Source organism: Entelurus aequoreus, linkage group LG05 (assembly GCF_033978785.1).
Source record: "Entelurus aequoreus isolate RoL-2023_Sb linkage group LG05, RoL_Eaeq_v1.1, whole genome shotgun sequence".
Taxonomy (NCBI): domain Eukaryota; kingdom Metazoa; phylum Chordata; class Actinopteri; order Syngnathiformes; family Syngnathidae; genus Entelurus; species Entelurus aequoreus.
Genome location: NC_084735.1, coordinates 9,925,039 through 9,952,452, shown reverse-complemented (window position 1 = coordinate 9,952,452; position 27,414 = coordinate 9,925,039). Strand labels below are relative to the sequence as shown.

General features: G+C 31.7%; 1 protein-coding gene across 1 annotated transcript in view; it reads right to left on the bottom strand.

Moving 5' to 3' along the window:
* The window catches only part of LOC133650142 (serine/threonine-protein kinase DCLK1-like), a 55,455-nt gene extending 28,464 nt beyond the window's left edge, over nt 1–26,991 (bottom strand). Inside the window, exons 1-2 of the mRNA XM_062047041.1 lie at nt 26,916–26,991; nt 15,206–15,300 (exon numbers count right to left, since the gene is read on the bottom strand). Coding sequence (XP_061903025.1) covers nt 15,206–15,300; nt 26,916–26,931 — 111 coding nt within the window. The 5' untranslated portion in view covers nt 26,932–26,991. The remainder of the gene's footprint in view (nt 1–15,205; nt 15,301–26,915) is intronic.
* Between the last annotated feature and the right edge of the window lie 423 nt (nt 26,992–27,414).

The window sequence follows — 27,414 nt, the reverse complement described above, 5'->3', positions numbered from 1 at the left end:
AATGACAATGTTATTGTTTTTTTTCTATTTACACTAATATAATAGTTATTTTTACAGTAAAAAAAAAATTTGCAGCTCAGTTGCCAGAATGTTACTGTAAATATGACACTATTATTGTTTATCTATTTACAGTAACACACTGGAAAAAGGACTGTTGATTTTACAGTAAAAAAAAAACTTGCAGCTCAGTCGCTAGAATTTTACTGTAAAAATGACAATGTTATTGTTTTTTTCTATTTACAGTAATAAACTGTAAAAAGAATGACCGTTATTTTTACAGTAAAAAAAAAACGGCAACTTAGTCACCAGAATTTTACTGTAAAAATGACAATGTTTATATTTTTTCTCTTTACAGTAACACACTGTAAAAACCATGACTGTTGATTTTACAGTAAAAAAAAAACTGCCAGCTCAGTCGCCAGAATTTTACTGCAAAAATGACACTATTATTGTTTATCTATTTACAGTAACACACTGGAAAAACGACTGTTGATTTTACAGTAAAAAAAAACAAAACTGGCAGCTCAGTCGCAAGAATTTCACTGTAAAAATGACAATGCTATTGTTTTTTTCTATTTACAGTAATAAACTGTAAAAAGAATGACCGTTATTTTTACAGTAAAAAAAACCCGGCAACTTAGTCACCAGAATTTTACTGTAAAAATGACAATGTTAATTTGTTGTCTTTACAGTATTACACTGTAAAAACCATGACTGTTGATTTTCACAGTAAAAAAAATTGGCAGCTCAGTTGCCAGAATGTTACTGTAAATATGACACTATTATTGTTTATCTATTTACAGTAACACACTGGAAAAACGACTGTTGATTTTACAGTAAAAAACGAAAACTGGCAGCTCAGTTGCAAGAATTTCACTGTAAAAATGACATTGGTATTGTTTTTTTCTATTTACAGTAATAAACTGTAAAAAGAATGACCGTTATTTTTACAGTAAAAAAAAAACGGCAACTTAGTCACCAGAATTTTACTGTAAAAATGACAATGTTTATATTTTTTCTCTTTACAGTAACACACTGTAAAAACCACGACTGTTGATTTTACAGTAAAAAAAAAACTGCCAGCTCAGTCGCCAGAATTTTACTGCAAAAATGACACTATTATTGTTTATCTATTTACAGTAACACACTGGAAAAAGGACTGTTGATTTTACAGTAAAAAAAAAAACTTGCAGCTCAGTCGCTAGAATTTTACTGTAAAAATGACAATGTTATTGTTTTTTTCTATTTACAGTAAGAAACTGTAAAAAGAACGACCGTTGTTTTTACAGTAAAAAAAAAAAGGCAACTTAGTCACCATAATTTTACTGTAAAAATGACAATGTTAATATTTGTTCTATTTACAGTAACCCACTGTAAAAACCATGACTGTTGATTTTTACAGTAAAAAAAACTGCCAGCTCAGTCGCCAGAATTTTACTGCAAAAATGACACTATTATTGTTTATCTATTTACAGTAACACACTGGAAAAACGACTGTTGATTTTACAGTAAAAAACGAAAACTGGCAGCTCAGTCGCAAGAATTTCACTGTAAAATGGACAATGCTATTGTTTTTTTCTATTTACAGTAATAAACTGAAAAAAGAACGACCGTTATTTTTACAGTAAAAAAAAAACGGCAACTTAGTCACCAGAATTTTACTGTAAAAATGACAATGTTAATATTAGTTGTCTTTACAGTATTACACTGTAAAAACCATGACTCTTGATTTTCACAGTAAAAAAATTGGCAGCTCAGTTGCCAGAATGTTACTGTAAATATGACACTATTATTGTTTATCTATTTACAGTAACACACTGGAAAAACGACTGTTGATTTTACAGTAAAAAAAAAACTTGCAGCTCAGTCGCTAGAATTTTACTGTAAAAATGACAATGTTATTGTTTTTTTCTATTTACAGTAACACACTGTAAAAACAACGACTGTTGATTTTACAGTAAAAAAAAACAAAAACTGGCAGCTCAGTCGCAAGAATTTCACTGTAAAAATGACAATGTTATTGTTTTTTCTATTTACAGTAATAAACTGTAAAAAGAACGACTGTTATTTTTACAGTAAAAAAAAGGCAACTTAGTCACCAGAATTTTACTGTAAAAATGACAATGTTTATATTTTTTCTCTTTACAGTAACACACTGTAAAAACCACGACTGTTGATTTTACAGTAAAAAAAAAACTGCCAGCTCAGTCGCCAGAATTTTACTGCAAAAATGACAATGTTATTGTTTTTCTCTATTTACATAAATACACTGTAGAAAGCATAACTGGTGATTTTACATTAAAAAAAAAAAAAGAAACTGGCAGCTCAGTCGCAATAATTTTACTGTAAAAATTACAAAGTTATTATTTTTTTCTATTTACAGTAGTACACTGTAAAAATTACAACCATTATTTTTATGGTACAAAAAACTGGCAAATGAGTAACCAGAATTTTACTGTAAAAATGACAATGTTAATATTTTTTCTATTTACGGTAATACACTGTAAAAACAACGATCAACGATTTTACATTAAAAAAAAAAAAACTGGCAGCTCAGTCGCCAGAATTTTACTGTAAAAATGACAATGTTATTGTTTTTTTCTATTTACAGTAATACACTGTAAAAAGAACAACCATTATTTTTACAGTAAAAAAAACTTGCAGCTCAGTCACCAGAATGTTACTGTAAATATGACACTATTATTGTTTATCTATGTACAGTAACACACTAGAAAAACGAGTGTTGATTTTACAGTAAAAAAAAACCTGGCAGCTCAGTCGCAAGAATTTTACTGTAAAAATGACAATCTTATTGTTTTTCTCTATTTACAGAAATACACTGTAAAAAGCATAACTGGTGATTTTACAGTAAAAAAAAAAGAAAATGGCAGCTCAGTCGCAATAATTTAACTGTAAAAAGTACAAAGTTATTATTTTTTCTATTTACAGTAATACACTGTAAAAAAAAAACAACCGTTATTTTTATGGTACGAAAAACTGGCAAATTAGTAACCAGAATTTTACTGTAAAAATGACAATGTTAACATTTTTTCTATTTACAGTAATACACTGTAAAAACAATGGCTGTTGATATTGCAGTGAAAAAAACTGGCAGCTCAGTCACCAGAATTTTACTGCAAAAATGACACCATTATTGTTTATCTATTTACAGTAATGCACTGTAAAAACAATGACTGTTGATTTTATAGTAAAAAAAAAATGGCAGCTTGGTCACCAGAATTTTACTGTAAAAATGACAATGTTATTGTTTTTTTCTATTTACAGTAATACACTAAAAACAATGACCGTTATTTTTACAGTAAAAAAAACTGGCAGCTTGGTCACCAGAATTTTACTGTAAAAATGACAATGTTATTGTTTTTTTCTATTTACAGTAATACACTGTAAAAACTACCATTATTTTTTACAGTAAAAAAAAACAGCAGCTCAGTCACCAGAATGTTACTGTAAATATGACACTATTATTGTTTATCTATTTACAGTAACACACGGGAAAAACGACTGTTGATTTTACAGTAAAAATGACAGTTATTGCTTTTTTCTATTTACAGTAATACACTGTAAAAACAACGACACATGATTTTACAGTAAAAAAAACTGGCAGCTCAGTCGCAAGAATTTTACTGTAAAAATGACAATGTTATTGTTTTTTTCTATTTACAGTAATACACTGTAAAAAGAACAACCGCTATTTTTACAGTAAAAAAACTTGCAGCTCAGTCACCAGAATGTTACTGTAAATATGACACTATTATTGTTTATCTATTTACAGTAACACACTGGAAAAACGACTGTTGATTTTGCAGTGAAAAAAACTGGCAGCTCAGTCGCCAGAATTTTACTGCAAAAATGACACCATTGTTGTTTATCTATTTACAGTAATACACTGTAAAAACAATGACTGTTGATTTTACAGTAAAAAAAAACTCGGAGCTCAGCCGCAAGAATTTTACTGTAAAAATTACAATCGTATTGTTTTTTTCTATTTACAATAATACACTGTAAAAACCATGACCGTTATTTTTACAGTAAAAAACTGGCAGCTTGGTCACCAAAATTTCACTGTAAAAATGACAATGTTATTGTTTTTTTCTATTTACACTAATATAATAGTTATTTTTACAGTAAAAAAAAAAAAGGCAGCTCAGTTGCCAGAATGTTACTGTAAATATGACACTATTATTGTTTATCTATTTACAGTAACACACTGGAAAAACGACTGTTGATTTTACAGTAAAAAAAAAACTTGCAGCTCAGTCTCTAGAATTTTACTGTAAAAATGACAATGTTATTGTTTTTTCTATTTACAGTAACACACTGTAAAAACAACGACTGTTGATTTTACAGTAAAAAAACAAAAACTGGCAGCTCAGTCGCAAGAATTTCACTGTAAAAATGACAACGTTATTGTCTTTTTCTATTTACAGTAAGAAACTGTAAAAAGAACGACCGTTGTTTTTACAGTAAAAAAAAAAAAGGCAACTTAGTCACCAGAATTTTACTGTAAAAATGACAATGTTAATATTTGTTCTCTTTACAGTAACCCACTGTAAAAACCATGACTGTTGATTTTCACAGTAAAAAAAACTTGCAGCTCAGTCACCAGAATGTTACTGTAAATATGACACTATTATTGTTTATCTATTTACAGTAACACACTGGAAAAACGACTGTTGATTTTACAGTAAAAAAAAAACCTCGCAGCTCAGTAGAAAGAATTTTACTGTAAAAATGACAATGTTATTGTTTTTTTCTATTTACAGTAACACACTGTAAAAACAATGACCAACGATTTTACAGTAAAAACAAAACTGGCAGCTCAGTCACCAGAATTTTACTGTAAAAATGACAATGTTATTGTTTTTTTCTATTTACAGTAATACACTGTAAAAAGAACAACCGTTATTTTTACAGTAAAAAAAACTTGCAGCTCAGTCACCAGAATGTTACTGTAAATATGACACTATTATTGTTTACCTATTTACAGTAACACACTGGAAAAACGACTGTTGATTTTACAGTTAAAAAAAAAACTTGCAGCTCAGTTGCAAGAATTTCACAGTAAAAAAAGACAGTGTGATTGTTTCTTTCTATTTACAGTAATACACTGTAAAAACAACGACTGTTGATTTTACAGATAAAAAAACTGTCAGCTCAGTCGCATGAATTTCAGTGTAAATATGACACTATTATTGTTTATCTATTTACAGTAATACACTGTAAAAACAATGATCGTTATTTTTACAGTAAAAAACTGGCAGCTTGGTTACCAGAATGTTACTGTAAATATGACACTATTATTGTTTATCTATTTACAGTAACACACTGGAAAAGCGACTGTTGATTTTACAGTAAAAAAAACAAAACTTGCAGCTCAGCCGCAAGAATTTTACTGTAAAAATGACAAAGTTATTGCTTTTTTCTATTTACAGTAATACACTGTAAAAAACAATGACTGTTGATTTTACAGTAAAAAAAACAAACTCGGAGCTCAGTCGCAAGAATTTTAGAGTAAATTATTTTTTTCTATTTACATTAAAACACTGTAAAAACCATGACCGTTATTTTTACAGTAAAAAACTATCAGCTTGGTCACCAGAATTTTACTGTAAAAATTATAATCTTATTGTTTTTTTCTATTTACAGTAATACACTGTAAAAAGAACAACCATTATTTTTACAGTAAAAAAAACCGGCAGCTCAGTCACCAGAATTTTACTGTAAATATGACACTATTATTGTTTATTTATTTACAGTAACACACTGGAAAAACAACTGTTGATTTTACAGTTAAAAAAAAAACCTCGCAGCTCAGTCGCAAGAATTTCACTGTAAAAATGACAACGTGATTGTTTTTTCTATTTACAGTAATACACTGTAAAAACGACGACTGTTGATTTTACAGATAAAAAAACTGTCAGCTCCGTCGCAAGAATGTCACTGTAAAAACTACAATGCTATTGTTTTTTTCTATTTACAGTAATGCACTGTAAAAACCATGACCGTTATTTTCACAGCAAAAAACTAGCAGCTTGGTCACTAGAATTTTACTGTAAAAATTACAATGTTATTGTTTTTTTTCTATTTACACTAATACACTGTAAAAACGACCGTCGATTTTACAGTAAAAAAAACAAACAAAAAACTGGCAGCTCTGTCGCCAGAATTTTACTGTAAAAATTACAATGTTATTGTTTTTTTTCTATTTACACTAATACACTGTAAAAAGAACGACCATAATTTTTACAGCAAAAAAAAAAACGACAGCTCAGTCACCAGAATGTTACTGTAAATATCACACTATTATTGTTTATCTATTTACAGTAACACACTGGAAAAACGACTGTTGATTTTACAGTTAAAAAAACTTGCAGCTCAGTCGCAAGAATTTCACTGTAAAAATTACAATTTTATTGTTTTTTTCTATTTACAGTAATATAATACACTGTAAAAAGAACAACCGTTATTTCTACAGTAAAAAAAACTGGCAGCTCAGTTGCCAGAATTTTACTGTAAAATGACAATGTTCTTGTTTTTATTTTTTTATTTACAGTAATACACTGTAAAAATCACCAATGTTGATTTTACAGTAAAAAAAACAAAAACAAACTGGCGGCGGAGTCACCAGAATTTTACCGTAAAAAAACAGTGGTACCGTTTTTTTCCCATTTTACAGCAACGCTGCAAAAACAATCCCCGTTAAATTTGACCTCTGCTTAATAGATAGATTGAATGTTCTTCCGTGGCGGTCATATCTTCTTGTCAACAAACGGGGTATTGTTTGGATGGCAAAGTTTGTCACTTGAGTCGTTGACATGTTGTTCAATATCCCCATTGATGGCGCCTCCTCCTGTTTGATATCATTTTAGTGCGATACTGCTTATACTGCCAGTAAAAGTAACGGCGTTGGTTAAATAACACCTGTATTAAGAACACTGATTGTGTGTGTGTGTGTGTGTGTGTGTGTGAGACACAGAGAAAGTGCGTTAAAGAATGAAGACAAGGCGACAAAAGTGCAAATGGAGACAATTTAATGAGAGAGAAGACGTGGAAATGAGAAGAAGCACAGATGAAGAGAGGAATGAAGAAGAAGATACGCACACGAGCAAGCGAGTGAGACACAACATCGTGTGAGGACACACAAAGATGAATCATTGCACGCACACAATATGGTTGCTGATGATGATGATGATGATGAGGAGCATGCAAATCAAAGGGTGATGGACGATAGTGAGTCAGTGGCGACACACACACACACACGCGCGCACACACACACGCACACACAAACACACACACTTCCCGCCTGACTGCGCCTGGTGTTTGTGTGGCCTAATAGCCGCTTATCGCCCCGCTGTGTCGTCCACATGTAGGCGCCAGCAGACACGTCAGTCGGGGTCGGAACTGGACGAGCGGACGCTGTGATTCTTAAAAAGTGGGTCAGCGTGGAAAAAATAAAAACCTGGCGGCCACTTCACGGACAGTTGTTGTTTTTATAATAATAATAATAATAATAATGGATTAGATTTTTTATCGCACTTTTCTATTATTAGATAGTCAAAGCGCTCACAGATGCACGTAAGACGTTTATTGAAGAGATTCTTATCATCGCAATTCTAAATCCAGGCATCATTTTCAAAAATCTGTTTATTTGTTTTTATAAGAATACATTTAAAAATAAAAATGAGTTCTTCACGCTACGGAGCCCCTAAAGGGACATGGAGAAATTGTTATTTTTTATAATTTATTTTTTATTTTTTATTTTTTTTAGACATGTATGTTGTGCGCACGAGAAACTTTCTGGTGCGCACGAGAAACTTTTTATAAAGTTATAAAAAAAAATTTTTTTTAAATGTATAATTTTTATTTTTTATTTTTTTTTAGACATGTATCTCGTGCGAGAAAGTTTCTCGTGCACAGGAGAAACTTTCTCATGCCCCCCCAAAAAAAGAGACATGTGCGCACAATAAACTTTTTTGTGCACACGAAATAGTTTCTCGTGCGCACGAGATACATGTTTAAAAAAAAAAATGTTTTAATTTTTTTATTTTTTTTATAACTATAAAAAGTTTCTCGTGCGCACGAGATACATGTCTAAAAAAAATTTAAAAAATAAAAAATTATTAATTTAAAAAAAAAAATTTTTTTTAAACTTTTTATAAAGTTTTAAAAAAATAAAAAAATTTTTTTATAATTGATTTATTTTTTTTATTTTTTTTTAGACATGTAGTTTCTCCTGCGCAGGAGAAACTTTCTCGTGCGCACGAGATACATGTCTAAAAAAAATAAAATAAAAAAATTAGACATTTTATTTATTTTTTTTAGACAAGTGCGCACGGATACATGTCTAAAAAAAAATAAAAAAAAATTATCAAGTATCTCGTGCGAGAAAGTTTCTCCTGCGCACGAGATACGTGTCTAAAAAAAATAAAAAATAAAAATTAGACATTTTCTTTCTTTATTTTATTTTTTTTAGACAACTGCGCACGAGAAAGTTTATCGTGCGCACACGTCTAAAAAAAAATAAAAAAATAAAAATGTATATATATATATATTTTTTAGACATGTATCTCGTGCGCACGAGATAGTTTCTCGTGTGCAGAAGATACATGTCTAAAAAAAATAAATAAAAACAATTATAACCTTTTTTTGGGGGAGAAAGTTTCTCCTGCGCACGAGATACATGTCTAAAAAAAAAATTAAAAAAATTAGACATTTTATTTATTTATTTTTATTTTTTTAGACATGTATCGTGTGCACAAGATAGTTTCTTGTGTGCAGAAGATACATGTCTAAAAAAAAAAAAATAATAATTCTAACCTTTTTTTTTTTTTATATAACTTTTTATAAAGTTATAAAAAAATATATTTTTTTAATTTATAATTAAAAAAAAATTTCTCGTGTGCACAAGATACATGTCTAAAAAAACAAAAAAACAAAAAACATATATATATATCACGCTCCGTATCACGCAACCAAAATTTGCTTTTTTAACCCGTTTTGAAAATGTTTCTTTATAATTAATACAGCAAATAATACATTGCCAGAATGGGTTTCAATACAGAATCGGTTCTTTTATTTCATTAATTTTATTTTTATCTAAGCAGGTGGCATTAAAATGTCTTTTGTAAGCGCGCCCCGGCCAAAAAGAGCAGGTTCCATAAAAACGTACAACGAGGGTCGGCAAGCCCGCTGTTTAAAATGTTTGTGTGTATGCTTCACTGATGAGAGTATTTGGCAAACGGCGTTTTGTCCTACTCATTTCCACGGTCTTTGAACTCATCGTAGTCGACGCAACAGTTTGTTTACACGTACAACTTTCTCCGACGCTGCCACAGAAAGACGTGCTTTATGCCACTCCTTCTTTGTCTCATTTTGTCCACCAAACGTTTTATACTGTGCGTGAATGCACAAAGGCGAGCTTTGTTGACGTAATTGACTTGTGCGGTGTGATAATCAGACACATTTGGTCAGTGCATGACTGCAAGCTAATCCATGCTAACATGTTATTTAGGCTAAATGCTAAAGTTAGTATTTTAGCATGCGAACATTAGTACGCCAGCATTTTTATCTGATTTAGCATGTATACACCTCAGCGAAAATATTGTTACCTCGAGAAGCGTTTGTTTTTCGCTAATTTCGTAGGTATACACCTGAGTCATATTTTGGTATTTGATACATGCTAACGTTAGCATCCGAGCATTTTAAGAGGAATTTCTTAGGCACACAACCCTAAGTGTAATACATATTGGTACGTGACGCATACAGCGTCAAATATTGTGTTACCTCGTGAATGATCCCTTTTGCCATGCTAACGTTAGTATGCTAACTTTGTCGAAGCAAATTTTGTAGGTATTAACCTGTCATATTTTGGTCTTGATGCATGCTAACATTTTAAGAGGAATTTCTCAGGTACACACATCAAAGTAATATATTTTGCTAGTTAGCATTTTAGCACTCTAACATTAGTACGCTAGCATTTTTAGCAAATTTAGCATGTACACACCTCAGCGCCAAATATTGTGTTACCGCATGAATGATACCTGTCAGCATGCTAATGTTAGTATGCTATCTTTGTTGTAGCTAATTTTGTAGGTATGAACTTCAGTCATATTTTTGTTTTGATGCATGCTAATGTTAGCATCCGAGCATTTTAAGAGGAATTTCTTGGTTACACACATCAAAGTAATAGATTTTGCTATTTGTCGCAAATTAGCATTTTAGCATGCTAACATTCGTACACTGTTATTTTTAGATGATTTACCATGTACACACCTCAGCGCCAAATATTATGTTACCGCATGAATGATACCTGTTAGCGTGCTAACGTTAGTATGCTAACTTTGTTGTAGCTAATTTTTATAGGTATAAACCTCAGTCATATTTTTGTCTTGATGCATGGTAACGTTAGCATCCGAGATTTTTAAGAGGAATTTCTCGGGTACACAAATCAAAGTAAAATATTTTGCTATTTGTCGCAAGATAGCATTTTAGCACTGTAACATTAGTACACTAGCATTTTTAGCAAATTTACCATGTACACACCTCAGGGTCAAATATTATGTGACCTCATGAATGATACCTGTTAGCATGCTAACGTTAGTATGCTAACTTTGTCGTAGCTAATTTTGTAGGTATAAACCTCGGCCATATTTTCGCCTTGATGCATGCTAACATTAGCATCCTAGCATTTTAAGAGAATTTCTCGGGTGCACACATCAAAGTAATATATTTTGCTATTTGTCGCAAGTTAGCATGCTAACATTAGTACACTGTGATTTTTAGCAAATTTTGTAGGTATGAACCTCAGTCATATTTTGGTCGTGATGCATGCTAACGATAGCATCCAAGCATTTTAAGAGGAATTTCTCGGGTACATACATCAAAGTAATATATTTTGCTATTTGTCGCAAGTTAGCATTTTAGCACTCTAACATTAGTACGCTAGCATTTTTAGCAAATTTAGCATGTGTACACCTCAGGGTCAAATATTATGTTACCTCATGAATGATACCTGTTAGCGTGCTAACGTTAGTATGCTAACTTTGTCGTAGCTAATTTTGTAGGTATGAACCTTGGTCATATTTTTGTCTGGATGCATGCTAACCTTAGCATCCGAGCATTTTAAGAGGAATTTCTCGGGTACACAAATCAAAGTAATATATTTTGCTATTTGTCGCAAGTTAGCATTTTAGCACTCTAACATTAGTACGCTAGCATTTTTAGCAAATTTACCATGTATACACCTCAGGGTCAAATATTATGTTACCTCATGAATGATACCTGTTAGCGTGCTAACGTTAGTATGCTAACTTTGTTGTAGCTCATTTTGATAGGTATAAACCTAAGTCATATTTTTGTTTTGATGCATGCTAACGTTAGCATCCGAGCATTTTAAGAGGAATTTCTCAGGTACACAAATCAAAGTAAAATATTTTGCTATTTGTCGCAAGTTAGCATTTTAGCACTCTAACATTAGTACGCTAGCATTTTTAGCAAATTTAGCATGTGTACACCTCAGGGTCAAATATTATGTTACCTCATGAATGATATCTGTTAGCATGCTAACATTAGTATGCTAACTTTGTCGTAGCTAATTTTGTAGGTATGAACCTTGGTCATATTTTTGTCTTGATGCATGCTAACCTTAGCATCCGAGCATTTTAAGAGGAATTTCTCGGGTACACAAATCAAAGTAATATATTTTGCTATTTGTCGCAAGTTAGCATTTTAGCACTCTAACATTAGTACGCTAGCATTTTTAGCAAATTTACCATGTATACACCTCAGGGCCAAATATTGTGTTACCGCATGAATGATACCTGTTAGCGTGCTAACGTTAGTATGCTATCTTTGTTGTAGCTAATTTTGTAGGTATGAACTTCAGTCATATTTTTGTTTTGATGCATGCTAACGTTAGCATCCGAGCATTTTAAGACGAATTTCTCGGGTACACAAATCAAAGTAATATATTTTGCTATTTGTCGCAAGTTAGCATTTTAGCACTCTAACATTAGTACGCTAGCATTTTTAGCAAATTTACCATGTACACACCTCAGGGTCAAATATTATGTTACCTCATGAATGATACCTGTTTGCATGCTAACGTTAGTATGCTAACTTTGTCGTAGCTAATTTTGTAGGTATAAACCTCGGCCATATTTTCGCCTTGATGCAGGCTAGCACTAGCATCCTAGCATTTTAAGAGAATTTCTCGGGTGCACACATCAAAGTAATATATTTTGCTATTTGTCGCAAGTTAGCATGCTAACATTAGTACACTGTGATTTTTAGCAAATTTTGTAGGTATGAACCTCAGTCATATTTTGGTCTTGATGCATGCTAACGTTAGCATCCGAGCATTTTAAGAGGAATTTCTCGGGTACACAAATCAAAGTAATATATTTAGCTATTTGTCGCAAGTTAGCATTTTAGCACTCTAACATTAGTACGCTAGCATTTTTAGCAAATTTACCATGTATACACCTTTAGGGTCAAATATTATGTGACCTCATGAATGATACCTGTTAGCATGCTAACATTAGTATGCTAACTTTGTCGTAGCTAATTTTGTAGGTATAAACCTCGGCCATATTTTCGCCTTGATGCATGCTAACATTAGCATCCTAGCATTTTAAGAGGAATTTCTCGGGTACACAAATCAAAGAAAATATTTTGCTATTTGTCGCAAGTTAGCATTTTAGCACTCTAACATTAGTACGCTAGCATTTTTAGCAAATTTACCATGTAGACACCCCAGGGTCAAATATTATGTTACCTCATGAATGATACCTGTTAGCATGCTAACGTTAGTATGCTAACTTTGTCGTAGCTAATTTTGTAGGTATAAACCTCGGCCATATTTTCGCCTTGATGCATGCTAACATTAGCATCCTAGCATTTTAAGAGAATTTCTCGGGTAAACACATCAAAGTAATATATTTTGCCATTTGTCGCATGCTAGCATTTTAGCATGCTAACATTAGTACACTGTGATTTTTAGCAAATTTTGTAGGTATGAACCTCAGTCATATTTTGGTCTTGATACATGCTAACGATAGCATCCAAGCATTTTAAGAGGAATTTCTCGGGTACATACATCAAAGTAATATATTTTGCTATTTGTCGCAAGTTAGCATTTTAGCACTTTAACATTAGTACGCTAGCATTTTTAGCAAATTTAGCATGTGTACACCTCAGGGTCAAATATTATGTTACCTCATGAATGATACCTGTTAGCATGCTAACATTAGTATGCTAACTTTGTCGTAGCTAATTTTGTAGGTATGAACCTTGGTCATATTTTTGTCTTGATGCATGCTAACCTTAGCATCCGAGCATTTTAAGAGGAATTTCTCGGGTACACAAATCAAAGTAATACATTTTGCTATTTGTCGCAAGTTAGCATTTTAGCACTCTAACATTAGTACGCTAGCATTTTTAGCAAATTTACCATGTACACACCTCAGGGTCAAATATTATGTTACCTCATGAATGATACCTGTTAGCATGCTAACGTTAGTATGCTAACTTTGTCGTAGCTAATTTTGTAGGTATAAACCTCGGTCATATTTTCGCCTTGATGCATGCTAACATTAGCATCCTAGCATTTTAAGAGAATTTCTCGGGTAAACACATCAAAGTAATATATTTTGCCATTTGTCGCATGCTAGCATTTTAGCATGCTAACATTAGTACACTGTGATTTTTAGCAAATTTTGTAGGTATGAACCTCAGTCATATTTTGGTCTTGATGCATGATAACGATAGCATCCAAGCATTTTAAGAGGAATTTCTCGGGTACATACATCAAAGTAATATATTTTGCTATTTGTCGCAAGTTAGCATTTTAGCACTCTAACATTAGTACGCTAGCATTTTTAGCAAATTTACCATGTATACACCTCAGGGTCAAATATTATGTTACCTCATGAATGATACCTGTTAGCATGCTAACATTAGTATGCTAACTTTGTCGTAGCTAATTTTGTAGGTATGAACCTTGGTCATATTTTTGTCTTGATGCATGCTAACCTTAGCATCCGAGCATTTTAAGAGGAATTTCTCGGGTACACAAATCAAAGTAAAATATTTTGCTATTTGTCGCAAGTTAGCATTGTAGCACTCTAACATTAGTACGCCAGCATCTTTAGCAAATTTACCATGTACACACCTCAGGGTCAAATATTATGTTACCTCATGAATGATACCTGTTAGCGTGCTAACGTTAGTATGCTAACTTTGTTGTAGCTAATTTTGATAGGTATAAACCTAAGTCATATTTTTGTTTTGATGCATGCTAACGTTAGCATCCGAGCATTTTAAGAGGAATTTCCCGGGTACACAAATCAAAGTAAAATATTTTGCTATTTGTCGCAAGTTAGCATGCTAACATTAGTACACTGTGATTTTTAGCACATTTTGTAGGTATGAACCTCGGTCATATTTTTGGTCTTGACGCATGCTAACGTTAGCATCCGAGCATTTTAAGGGGAATTTCTCAGGTCCGCACCCCTAAGTGTGATATATATTGGTACTTGGCGCGTACTACAGTTAGCATTTTAGCATGCTAACATTAGCATGCTAGCTTTTTTTTTTTTTTTTTAGCAGGTATACATTTCAGTGTCATATATATTTTGGTATTACTATTGCCAACTGTAAGCATGCTACTGTTAGCTCATATTTTGTCGTTTCTTCTCCGTAACGAGGGTGAGTCCATAACGCGGTAAATGGTTGACTGAATGATTGGTTTTTGCATTTTCACGGCTTTTTTTGGGGGGTGGGGGGGAAATGGTTTTGACGGTGAAAACTACCAAAATGGCTGCCGTAACCCTCCCCCCCCCCCCAGCCGCCGTCGGGACTTGCATGCTCCGCACAGCCACCGCATCATCAACCACCTTGTTGACATTGTACTGGACCAATCAGCTTGAACCAAACAGCTAACGACCACAACAACAACAACAACAACAAACAGGACATGACAACACACAGGTAGGGCGGGCGCCTCAGGTGTGAGGTGAAAGGTCAGGCCCCGCCCCTCCCCCCGCAAGACACTAAAGGCGGCGGCTTCTAAGACGTAGTCGGCCTAAGCTCGCCCGCGTCTTTGTCCGCGTCCTGTTGACACAGAAGTTTAGTGACCGGGCGTGTGTGCGTGAGACCGCCGTGCCCTATGGGCGGAGCTTCTTACCCGCCGCTGGCTGAGGCCGCCGGGGCTGGCGGGGGAGGGGCTGGGAGACTTCGCCGTGCGCGGCGTGGACATCTGACTGGCGGGCGCCCCGTTCACTGCAGGCAGAGGGAGAAATGGAGCGGAGCGCGTGAGTCCACACACTTCCTGTTTGCAATCAAGGTCGCCAAGCTCCGCCCCTAATTCGGCGGACGATACCTTTGTTGCACACTAAACACCTAACAATCACTCAAGCAGCACTGAGAGCCAAACCCCCTCGGAGTAACGTTGCCATTTTCAACACCGACAAAGCAAGCGTGCATGCTTTCCTTTTAACAACACCCAGTAAAGGTTTGGGAACTGAGGAGACACATTTTTGAAGTGGAATTCTTTCCCATTCTTTTAACAACACCCAGTAAAGGTTTGGGAACTGAGGAGACACATTTTTGAAGTGGAATTCTTTCCCATTCTTTTAACAAGACTCGGTAAAGGTTTGGGAACTGAGGAGACACATTTTTGAAGGGGAATTCTTTCCCATTCTTTTAACAACACTCAGCAAAAGTTTGGGAACTGAGGAGACACATTTTTGAAGTGGAATTATTTCACATTCTTTTAACAACACTCAGTAAAAGTTTGGGAACTGAGGAGACACATTTTTGAAGTGGAATTCTTTCCCATTCTTTTAACAAGACTCGGTAAAGGTTTGGGAACTGAGGAGACACATTTTTGAAGGGGAATTCTTTCCCATTCTTTTAACAACACTCAGCAAAAGTTTGGGAACTGAGGAGACACATTTTTGAAGTGGAATTATTTCACATTCTTTTAACAACACTCAGTAAAAGTTTGGGAACTGAGGAGACACATTTTTGAAGGGGAATTCTTTCCCATTCTTTTAACAACACCCAGTAAAGGTTTGGGAACTGGGGAGACACATTTTTGAAGTGGAATTCTTTCACATTCTTTTAACAACACCCAGTAAAGCTTTGGGAACGGAGAAGACACATTTTTGAAGGGGAATTCTTTCCCATTCTTTTAACAACACTCCGTAAAAGTTTGGGAACTGAGGAGACATTTTTGAAGTGGAATTCTTTCCCATTCTTTTAACAACACTCAGTAAAAGTTTGGGAACTGGGGAGACACATTTTTGAAGTGGAATTCTTTCCCATTCTTTTAACAACACTCAGTAAAGGTTTGGGAACGGAGAAGACACATTTTTGAAGGGGAATTCTTTCCCATTCTTTTAACAACACTCAGTAAAAGTTTGGGAACTGGGGAGACACATTTTTGAAGTGGAAATCTTTCCCATTCTTTTAACAACACCCAGGAAAGGTTTGGAACTGAGGAGACACATTTTTGAAGTGGAATTCTTTCCCATTCTTTTAACAACACCCAGTAAAGGTTTGGGAACTGAGGAGACACATTTTTGAAGTGGAATTCTTTCCCATTCTTTTAACAACACCCAGGAAAGGTTTGGAACTGAGGAGACACATTTTTGAAGTGGAATTCTTTCCCATTCTTTTAACAACACCCAGTAAAGGTTTGGGAACTGAGGAGACACATTTTTGAAGTGGAATTATTTCCCATTCTTTTAACAAACACTCAGTAAAGGTTTGGGAACTGAGGAGACACATTTTTGAAGTGGAATTATTTCCTATTCTTTTAACAAACACTCAGTAAAGGTTTGGGAACTGGGGAGACACATTTTTGAAGTGGAATTATTTCCCATTCTTTTAACAACACTCAGCAAAAGTTTGGGAACTGAGGAGACACATTTTTGAAGTGGAATTCTTCCCCATTCTTTTAGCAACACCCAGTAAAGGTTTGGGAACTGAGGAGACACATTTTTGAAGGGGAATTATTTCCCATTCTTTTAACAAGACTCAGTAAAGGTTTGGGAACTAAGGAGACACATTTTTGAAGTGGAATTCTTTCCCATTCTTTTAACAACACTCAGTAAAGGTTTGGGAACTGAGGAGACACATTTTTGAAGTGGAATTCTTTCACATTCTTTGAACAACACCCAGTAAAGGTTTGGGAACTGGGGAGACACATTTTTGAAGGGGAATTCTTTCCCATTCTTTTAACAACACTCCGTAAAGGTTTGGGAACGGAGAAGACACATTTTTGAAGGGGAATTCTCTCCCATTCTTTTAACAACACTCCGTAAAAGTTTGGGAACTGAGGAGACACATTTTTGAAGTGGAATTCTTCCCCATTCTTTTAACAACACCCAGTAAAGGTTTGGGAACGGAGAAGACACATTTTTGAAAGGGAATTCTTTCCCATTCTTTTAACAACACTCCGTAAAGGTTTGGGAACTGAGGAGACACATTTTTGAAGTGGAATTCTTTCCCATTCTTTTAACAAACACTCAGTAAAGGTTTGGGAACTGAGGAGACACATTTTTGAAGGGGAATTATTTCCCATTCTTTTAACAACACTCAGTAAAGGTTTGGGAACTGAGGAGACACATTTTTGAAGTGGAATTCTTTCCCATTCTTTTAACAAACACTCAGTAAAGGTTTGGGAACTGAGGAGACACATTTTTGAAGGGGAATTATTTCCCATTCTTTTAACAACACTCAGTAAAGGTTTGGGAACTGAGGAGACACATTTTTGAAGTGGAATTCTTTCCCATTCTTTTAACAACACTCAGTAAAGGTTTGGGAACTGAGGAGACACATTTTTGAAGTGGAATTCTTTCCCATTCTTTTAACAAACACTCAGTAAAGCAGCGTTTCTCAAAGTGTGGGGTGCGCCCCACTGGTGGGGAATAGAGACATGAGTGTGTCACTTTTATTTTTTTAATTTTTTTATTGTTATATTCTTTGATTTTTTTTTTTTACTATGCTTTCATTTTCTATACACACTGGAAATCACTTTGTGATTCTGTCTGTGAAATCCGCTATATAGATAAATGTAAATTACTTATTTTTCCTGTATGCTTTACATTTCTAGGTAGGAGCGAAAGTTTGACAGACAGCAACAGTAACTAATGGGGGCGGGGCTAAGCGGAAGCTTTGTGAATGGCGAGTCACTCTGCGAGGATTTGCTGTTTTGCAAATACATAAAAAATGGAGCCACTGCTGATGAGCTGTTCAAGATAACACGACCTTAAATGGGAAAACTGTGTGGGCTTTTGCTCTGATGGCGCGCATGGCAAAGTCAAGAAACGGGCTGCAGGCTCTAATAAAGAGGGTTGCGCCAAATGCGCATTGGACACAATGTATCATTCACCGGGAAGCACTCGCGTCAAGGCAGCTCAGCCCCGAATTCAATGAGGTTTTAACAGTGGCAGTGTCAAGCCTGCAACCCCCATTTGAAAAGCTGTGCAGTGCAAAACAGGCTCATTGCAGCCACTAATGCTGGAGTACTGTAAAACTCATGTTCACTTGCCCTGTCCTCCTTTTTTTGGCAAAGATTGCAAAGTGGCACTTTTATTTTCATTTATTATTGAACTTGATGCAAGTTACAACACTTTTATTTGATTTATTATTGAACTTGATGCAAGTTATAACACTTTTATTTGATTTATTATTGAACTTGATGCAAGTTATAACACTTGTATTTGATTTATTATTGAACTTGATGCAAGTTATAACACTTTTATTTGATTTATTATTGAACTTGATGCAAGTTATTTGATTTATTATTGAACTTGATGCAAGTTATAACACTTTTATTTGATTTATTATTGAACTTGATGCAAGTTATAACACTTTTATTTGATTTATTATTGAACTTGATGCAAGTTATAACACTTTTATTTGATTTATTATTGAACTTGATGCAAGTTACAACACTTTTATTTGATTTATTATTGAACTTGATGCAAGTTATAACACTTTTGTTTGATTTATTATTGAAGTTGATGCAAGTTATAACACTTTTGTTTTATTTATCATTGAACTTGATGCAAGTTATAACACTTTTGTTTTATTTATTATTGAACTTGATGCAAGTTATTTGATTTATTATTGAACTTGATGCAAGTTATAACACTTTTATTTGATTTATTATTGAACTTGATGCAAGTTATAACACTTTTATTTGATTTATTATTGAACTTGATGCAAGTTATAACACTTTTGTTTTATTTATTATTGAATTGATGCAAGTTATTTTATTTGATATTGAACTTGATGCAAGTTATAACACTTTTGTTTGATTTATTATTGAACTTGATGCAAGTTATAACACTTTTTTTTTTATTATTGAACTTGATGCAAGTTATAACACTTTTGTTTTATTTATTATTGAACTTGATGCAAGTTATAACACTTTTTTTTTTATTATTGAACTTGATGCAAGTTATAACACTTTTGTTTTATTTATTATTGAACTTGATGCAAGTTATTTGATTTATTATTGAACTTGATGCAAGTTATAACACTTTTATTTGATTTATTATTGAACTTGATGCAAGTTATAACACTTTTTTTGATTTATTATTGAACTTGATGCAAGTTATAACACTTTTGTTTTTATTATTGAACTTGATGCAAGTTATAACACTTTTGTTTTATTTATTATTGAACTTGATGCAAGTTATAACACTTTTGTTGTATTTATTATTGAACTTGATGCAAGTTATTTGATTTATTATTGAACTTGATGCAAGTTATAACACTTTTATTTGATTTATTATTGAACTTGATGCAAGTTATAACACTTTTTTTGATTTATTATTGAACTTGATGCAAGTTATAACACTTTTGTTTTATTTATTATTGAATTGATGCAAGTTATTTTATTTGATATTGAACTTGATGCAAGTTATAACACTTTTGTTTTATTTATTATTGAACTTGATGCAAGTTATAACACTTTTGTTTTATTTATCATTGAACTTGATGCAAGTTATAACACTTTTGTTTTATTTATTATTGAACTTGATGCAAGTTATTTGATTTATTATTGAACTTGATGCAAGTTACAACACTTTTATTTGATTTATTATTGAACTTGATGCAAGTTATAACACTTTTTTTGATTTATTATTGAACTTGATGCAAGTTATAACACTTTTGTTTTATTTATTATTGAACTTGATGCAAGTTATAACACTTTTGTTTTATTTATCATTGAACTTGATGCAAGTTATAACACTTTTGTTTTATTTATTATTGAACTTGATGCAAGTTATTTGATTTATTATTGAACTTGATGCAAGTTATAACACTTTTATTTGATTTATTATTGAACTTGATGCAAGTTATAACACTTTTTTTGATTTATTATTGAACTTGATGCAAGTTATAACACTTTTGTTTTATTTATTATTGAATTGATGCAAGTTATTTTATTTGATATTGAACTTGATGCAAGTTATAACACTTTTGTTTGATTTATTATTGAACTTGATGCAAGTTATAACACTTTTTTTTAATTATTGAACTTGATGCAAGTTATAACACTTTTGTTTTATTTATTATTGAACTTGATGCAAGTTATAACACTTTTGTTTTATTTATTATTGAACTTGATGCAAGTTATAACACTTTTTTTTTATTATTGAACTTGATGCAAGTTATAACACTTTTGTTGTATTTATTATTGAACTTGATGCAAGTTATTTGATTTATTATTGAACTTGATGCAAGTTATAACACTTTTATTTGATTTATTATTGAACTTGATGCAAGTTATAACACTTTTTTTGATTTATTATTGAACTTGATGCAAGTTATAACACTTTTGTTTTATTTATTATTGAATTGATGCAAGTTATTTTATTTGATATTGAACTTGATGCAAGTTATACCCCAGCTGCACAGTTATTTTATTTATTATTGAACTTGATTTTATTTTATGTTATTGAGTTTGAATGTATAAAACTTGATGTTACTTGATGTTCGATAAATTTGAAAATGTTAAGCTTGGCATTAGCGTTCTGTTGGGGCGATGGGCAGGTGGGGCTTGAAAACTCCCCCTTGTCCAAAGTGGGGGATGACAAAAAAAGTTTGAGAACCACTGCAGTAAAGGTTTGGGAACTGGGGAGACACATTTTTTAGGTGGAATTATTTCCCATTCTTTTAACAACACCCAGTAAAGGTTTGGGAACTGGGGAGACACATTTTTGAAGTGGAATTCTTTCCCATCCTTGCTTGATGTACAGCTTAAGTTGTTCAACAGTCCGGGGGTCTCCGTTGTGGTATTTTAGGCTTCATAATGCGCCACACATTTTCAATGGGAGACAGGTCTGGACTACAGGCAGGCCAGTCTAGTACCTGCACTCTTTTACTACGAAGCCATTATGTTGTAACGCGTGGCTTGGCATCGTCTTGCTGAAATAAGCAGGAGCGTCCATGGTAACGTTGCTTGGATGGCAACATATGTTGCTCCAAAAGCTGTATGTACTTTTCAGCATTAATGGTGCCTTCACAGATGTGTAAGTTACCCATGTCTTGGGCACTAATACACCCCCATACCATCAACATAACACATTCAGTTTCCTGGTTGGAAAACATACCAGTTCTGCCACCTAATGTCTTGGAAGTGCAACTGCACTGCAGATGAGACTCAAATGTGACACAATAAAACGAGATATAACGAGTATTGTTAGAATCAGCGCATTTTAAAATCGTACATGAAAAACAATAACATTTTATTATCAAACAATTGATATTTACTAACACGCACAAAAGTACCAACGATTGGTACCGTTATCGATTCCCAGGTAGCGGAAATTGGTACCGTATCAGTTGAAATGTGTTCGGTACCCACCCCTATATATGTCATTAACGTACAAGCTACTGATTAGCATTAGCGATTTTACATGGCGGTTTTTAAACACGCGTTAATAAAAGCCACAACTAAGATGCACCTCGCGTGATACGTACAATACTTGCAGTATTAACACTTTGTAGGGCACAACAAAAAGACATATAATGGCAAAGACTACTTCCCTGACTACAAAATATTCATTGCCATGTGAAAACACGCACAACAGGAGCGCAATTTGGCAGGATTGAGGCGGCCTTTGACCCCCCGGCAGGGTGACCTCGTTAAGCGGCTTTAATTAAAGTCCAGTCCGTCTCACAGGAAAGAAAAAAAAAAAAACACGATTGGCTGTCGGAGCTGAACTTCCTGTTGGAGGTTCTAACGTCTACCCTAAATTGTTTAGCGCTTCAAACTATTATTTTTAAAAAAAAATCAGATTATTGGATAATCTGCTTTAACATTTTATTTGTATATGTGCTTATTTTGTTGAATAAACATATATACAAAATAATTAATTAACATTTTTGATAAATTGATATACATGTATACTTTTATATCAGAGTATTCAATAATATGATTAAAACTGTCTGACAACACTAAAAGTTATATGTATATTTTTTATTGAATAAAAATATATTAAAAAATTATTAAATAATATTTAAAAAACTATTTTTTTTAAAGCTGATTAAATAGTCTGATTAAAAAAATAATTGTTTGCCAGCAATAAAAATAATATTTACTTGTATGCTTATTTTGTTAAATAAAAAAACTATTAAAAAAATAATTTTGAGAAAACGATTATTTAGTTTTGAATCAAAATATTTGATAATTTGATTCTTTTTTAAATAAATACAAAACTAATACATGTGAAATAAATTGTTAATTAAATAATCTTATAAAACGATTATTCTATTTTAAATAAAAATATTTAACAATTTGATTTTTTATTTATTTATTTGCAAGCACCAACAATGATATTTAATATATATTAATCAAAATATTTAATAATCTGATTAAAATAAATTTTTGTTTGACAGCTTATAATATATGCTTATTTTGTTGAATAAACACGTGGAAAACATTTTTAATTAAATAATTTTGATAAAAATATTATTTTGTTTTAAATAAAAATATTTAATAATCTGATTCTTTATTTGAGTAAATTGTTTGCCAGAACCAAAAATTATATTTAATACATGTTCGTTTTGTTAAATAAACATGTGAAAAAAAAGTATTAATTAAATAATCTTATAAAACGTTTTTTTGTTTTAAATCAAAATATTTAATAATCAGATTTTCTAAAAAAAAAAAAAAAAAAAATGTTTGCCAGTACTAAACATTATGTTTAATATATGCTTTTTTTTGTTAAATAAAAATGTGGGGGAAAAAAATTCAATAACTTTGATAAAACGATTATTTTGTTTTAAATAAAAATATTTAATAATCTGATTTTTTTTTTTAAATTGTCTGCCAGCACTAAAAAATATAAAAATGTGAGGGGAAAAAATAATTTAATAATTTTAATAAAAATATTTAGTTTTAAATCAAAATATTTAATAATCTGATGTACAAAACAAATTGTTTTCCAGCAATAAAAATGCTTATTTTGTCAAATAAACATGTGATTTTTTTATTTTTTTATTAAATAATCTTATAAAACGATTATTCTATTTTAAATCAAAATATTTAACAATTTGATTTTTATAAAAAAAATTGTTTGCAAGCACCAACAATGATATTTAATATAGGCTTATTTTGTTAAATACACATGTGGAAAAAAAATGTATTAAATAATTTTGATAAAAAGATTATTTTGTTTTATCACCAAAAATGATTCCCGGGCGCGGCACCGCTGCTGCCCACTGCTCCCCTCACCTCCCAGGAGGTGAACAAGGGGATGGGTCAAATGCAGAGGACACATTTCACCACACCTAGTGTGTGTGTGACTATCATTGGTACATTAACTTAAATCAAAATATTTAATAATAAATAAAATAATAAATAAAAAATAAAAAAATACAATTATGCTTATTTTGCCAAATAAACGTGTGAAAAAAGTTATTGATTAAATAATTTTGATAAAACGATTATTTTGTTTTAAATAAAAATATTTAACAATCTGATTTTTTTTAAATTGTTTGCCAGCACAAAAAAATATATTTAATATATGCTTATTTTGTTAAATAAAAATGTGGGGGGAAAAAATTAAATAATTTTGATTAAAAAATTATTTTGTTTTAAATCAAAATATTTAATAATCTGATCATTTTTTTAATTGTTTGCCAGCACCAAAAACTAATAATTAAATCATTTTGATAAAAAGATTATTTTGTTTTAAATCAAAATATTTAATAATCAGATTTTTTTTTATTGTTTGCCAGCACTAAAAATTATATTTAATATATGCTTATTTTGTCAAATAAACATGTGAAAAAAGTTGTTGATTAAATAATTTTGATAAAACGATTATTTTGTTTTAAATAAAAATATTCAACAATCTGATTTAAAAAAATATATTGTTTGCCAGCACCAAAAATTACCTTTAAAAAAAAAATTAAAAATTGATAAAAGATTATGTTTTAAATCAAAATATTTAATATACTTATATTTTTTCAAATCAATTGTTTGTCAGGACAAAAAAATATTAATTAAAACATTTTGATAAAATATTATTTTTTTTAAAATCAAAATATTTAATAATCTGATTATTTTTTAAATACATTGTTTGCCAGCACCAAAAACTAATAATTAAATAATTTTGATAAAAATATTATTTTGTTTTAAATCAAAATATTTAATAATCTGATTTTTTTAATTTATTGTTTGCCAGCACTAAAAATTATATTTAATTTATGCTTATTTTGTCAAATAAACATGTGAAAAAAGTTATTGATTAAATAATTTTGATACAACGATTATTTAGTTTTAAATAAAAATATTTAACAATCTGATTTAAAAAATATATTGTTTGCCAGCACCAAAAATTACTTTAAAAAAAAAAAAAAAGTGATAAAAGATTATGTTTTAAATCAAAATATTTAATATACTTATATTTTTTTAAATCAATTGTTTGCCAGCACCAAAAAATAAATAAAATTAAAACATTTCGATAAAAGATTATTTTGTTTTAAATAAAAATATTTAATAATCTGATTATTTTTTAAATAAATTGTTTGCCAGCACCAAAAACTAATAATTAAATAATTTTGATAAAAATATTATTTTGTTTTAATTCAAAATATTTAATAATCTGATTTTTTTTATTTATTGTTTGCCAGCACTAAATATTATATTTAATTTATGCTTATTTTGTCAAATAAACATGTGAAAAAAGTTATTGATTAAATAATTTTGATAAAACGATTATTTTGTTTTAAATAAAAATATTTAACAATCTGATTTAAAAAATATATTGTTTGCCAGCACCAAAAATTACCTTAAAAAAAAAAAAAAATGTGATAAAAGATTATGTTTTAAATCAAAATATTTAATATACTTATATTTTTTTAAATCAATTGTTTGCCAGCACCAAAAAAAAAAAAATATTAAAACATTTCGATAAAAGATTATTTTGTTTTAAATCAAAATATTTAATAATCTGATTATTTTTTAAATAAATTGTTTGCCAGCACCAAAAACTAATAATTAAATAATTTTGATAAAAATATTATTTTGTTTTAAATCAAAATATTTAATAATCAGATTTTTTTTATTGTTTGCCAGCACTAAAAATTATATTTAATATATGCCTATTTTGTCAAATAAACATGTGAAAAAAGTTATTGATTAAATAATTTTGATAAAACGATTATTTTGTTTTAAATAAAAATATTTAACAATCTGATTTAAAAAATATATTGTTTGCCAGCACCAAAAATTACCTTTAAAAAAAAAAAAAAAAGTGATAAAAGATTATGTTTTGAATCAAAATATTTAATATACTTATATTTATTTTAAATCAATTGTTTGCCAGCACCAAAAAAAAAATTAATTAAAACATTTCTATAAAAAGATTGTTTTGTTTTCAATCAAAATATTTAATAATTAGATTTTTTTTTATTGTTTGCCGCACTAAAAACTATATTTATTAATATATGCTTTTTTTGTTAAATGAAGATGTGAAAAAATTATTAATTAAACAATCTTACAAAAACGATAAAGTTGTTTTAAATCCAAATAATAATCTTTTTTTTTTTTTTGAAATAAATAGTTTGACAGCACTATAAATGATATTCCAACATGTGTTCACTTAACAACACCAGAAGGTCCACATGCACTCTAAGCATGATCCAGCATAGCTCATTTTTTAAACCAAAAGCACTCATCAAAGTCCTTTTTTTTTTTTTTTTTTTTTTTACACAATAGAAGCTCATAGATTGTGTAACACAATAGAAAAAAAACGATGTCACTTTCTGACGAAATCATGTGCAACCCATGTCACAAAAAAACCATCTCCGCCAAAAAAGCATGCGTCTCCAAATAATTCCACACATTTCTTGTCATTTAAACAAAAAAAAAAACAAAAAAAAAACCTTGATTAAATTCTATTGAAAATGCAAAAAGCAACAACATTTTTTATACGTTTTCTTTGTTTGTTTGTTTTTTTCCACTGGACATGGATGACCCGCTGTATTTATTATGAGATGACGTGACATCCCCCCTTTTTTTCAATGTGAAATATTGATAAGAGTATCATGTAAATTATTCCACGCACAACTCCGTGCATAATGCAGCAGCACAGCTGACACAAATGGACGTTACACAACCGCACACGCATGCACACTACACCGTCTCCATTGATGAAAGCCAGCACACACACACACACACACACACACACACACACACACTTGGTTACACAACACGTCTGACAGTCTCCATCCTCCAAATGGGTGCATTGTAGCATCAAGACGCCTGTGTGACCCCCCCCCCCCCCACACACACACACACACACACACACGACGAGGAGAAGGGCATGACGACGACGAGGACCTCGGCCCCCCCCCAGGCCTACCTTGGTCCCCCGGCATGGTGAAGAGCACAGTGTGGGTCCTCGCCTGCTAAAGTGTTGAATGGGAAGAGGAGAGCGGCGCGGTACTACACGGACGTGCAGAGGCGGGAGCGAGAGGCGTGCGCACACGGTGACGCGCACGCAGAGCCGGAGGGAGGTAGTGTGCATGTGTGTGTGTGTGTGTGTGTGTGTGTGTGTGTTCTTGTATCGCCGCCCTTCTTGAGACATCGACGAGGAAAAGTAGCTTCCATGTGAGGTTTCAATAACATTGCATCTAATAGACAATGTCTCATTGGTGGTGATATCCATCAAAATGAGGGTGGTCCCAAAAAGGAGACTGTGTGTCGCTTTTAAAAGTGCTCCCCCTCCGGTCAACATATGAAATAACAAGTGTGTGTGAGGAATTGAAACGCGTCCCCTTTGGCCAAAATTAATAAATCAATATGTAAATAGAGACATACTGTAATAGGTTGAAGTATATAATGAAGATTCAAAACCAATT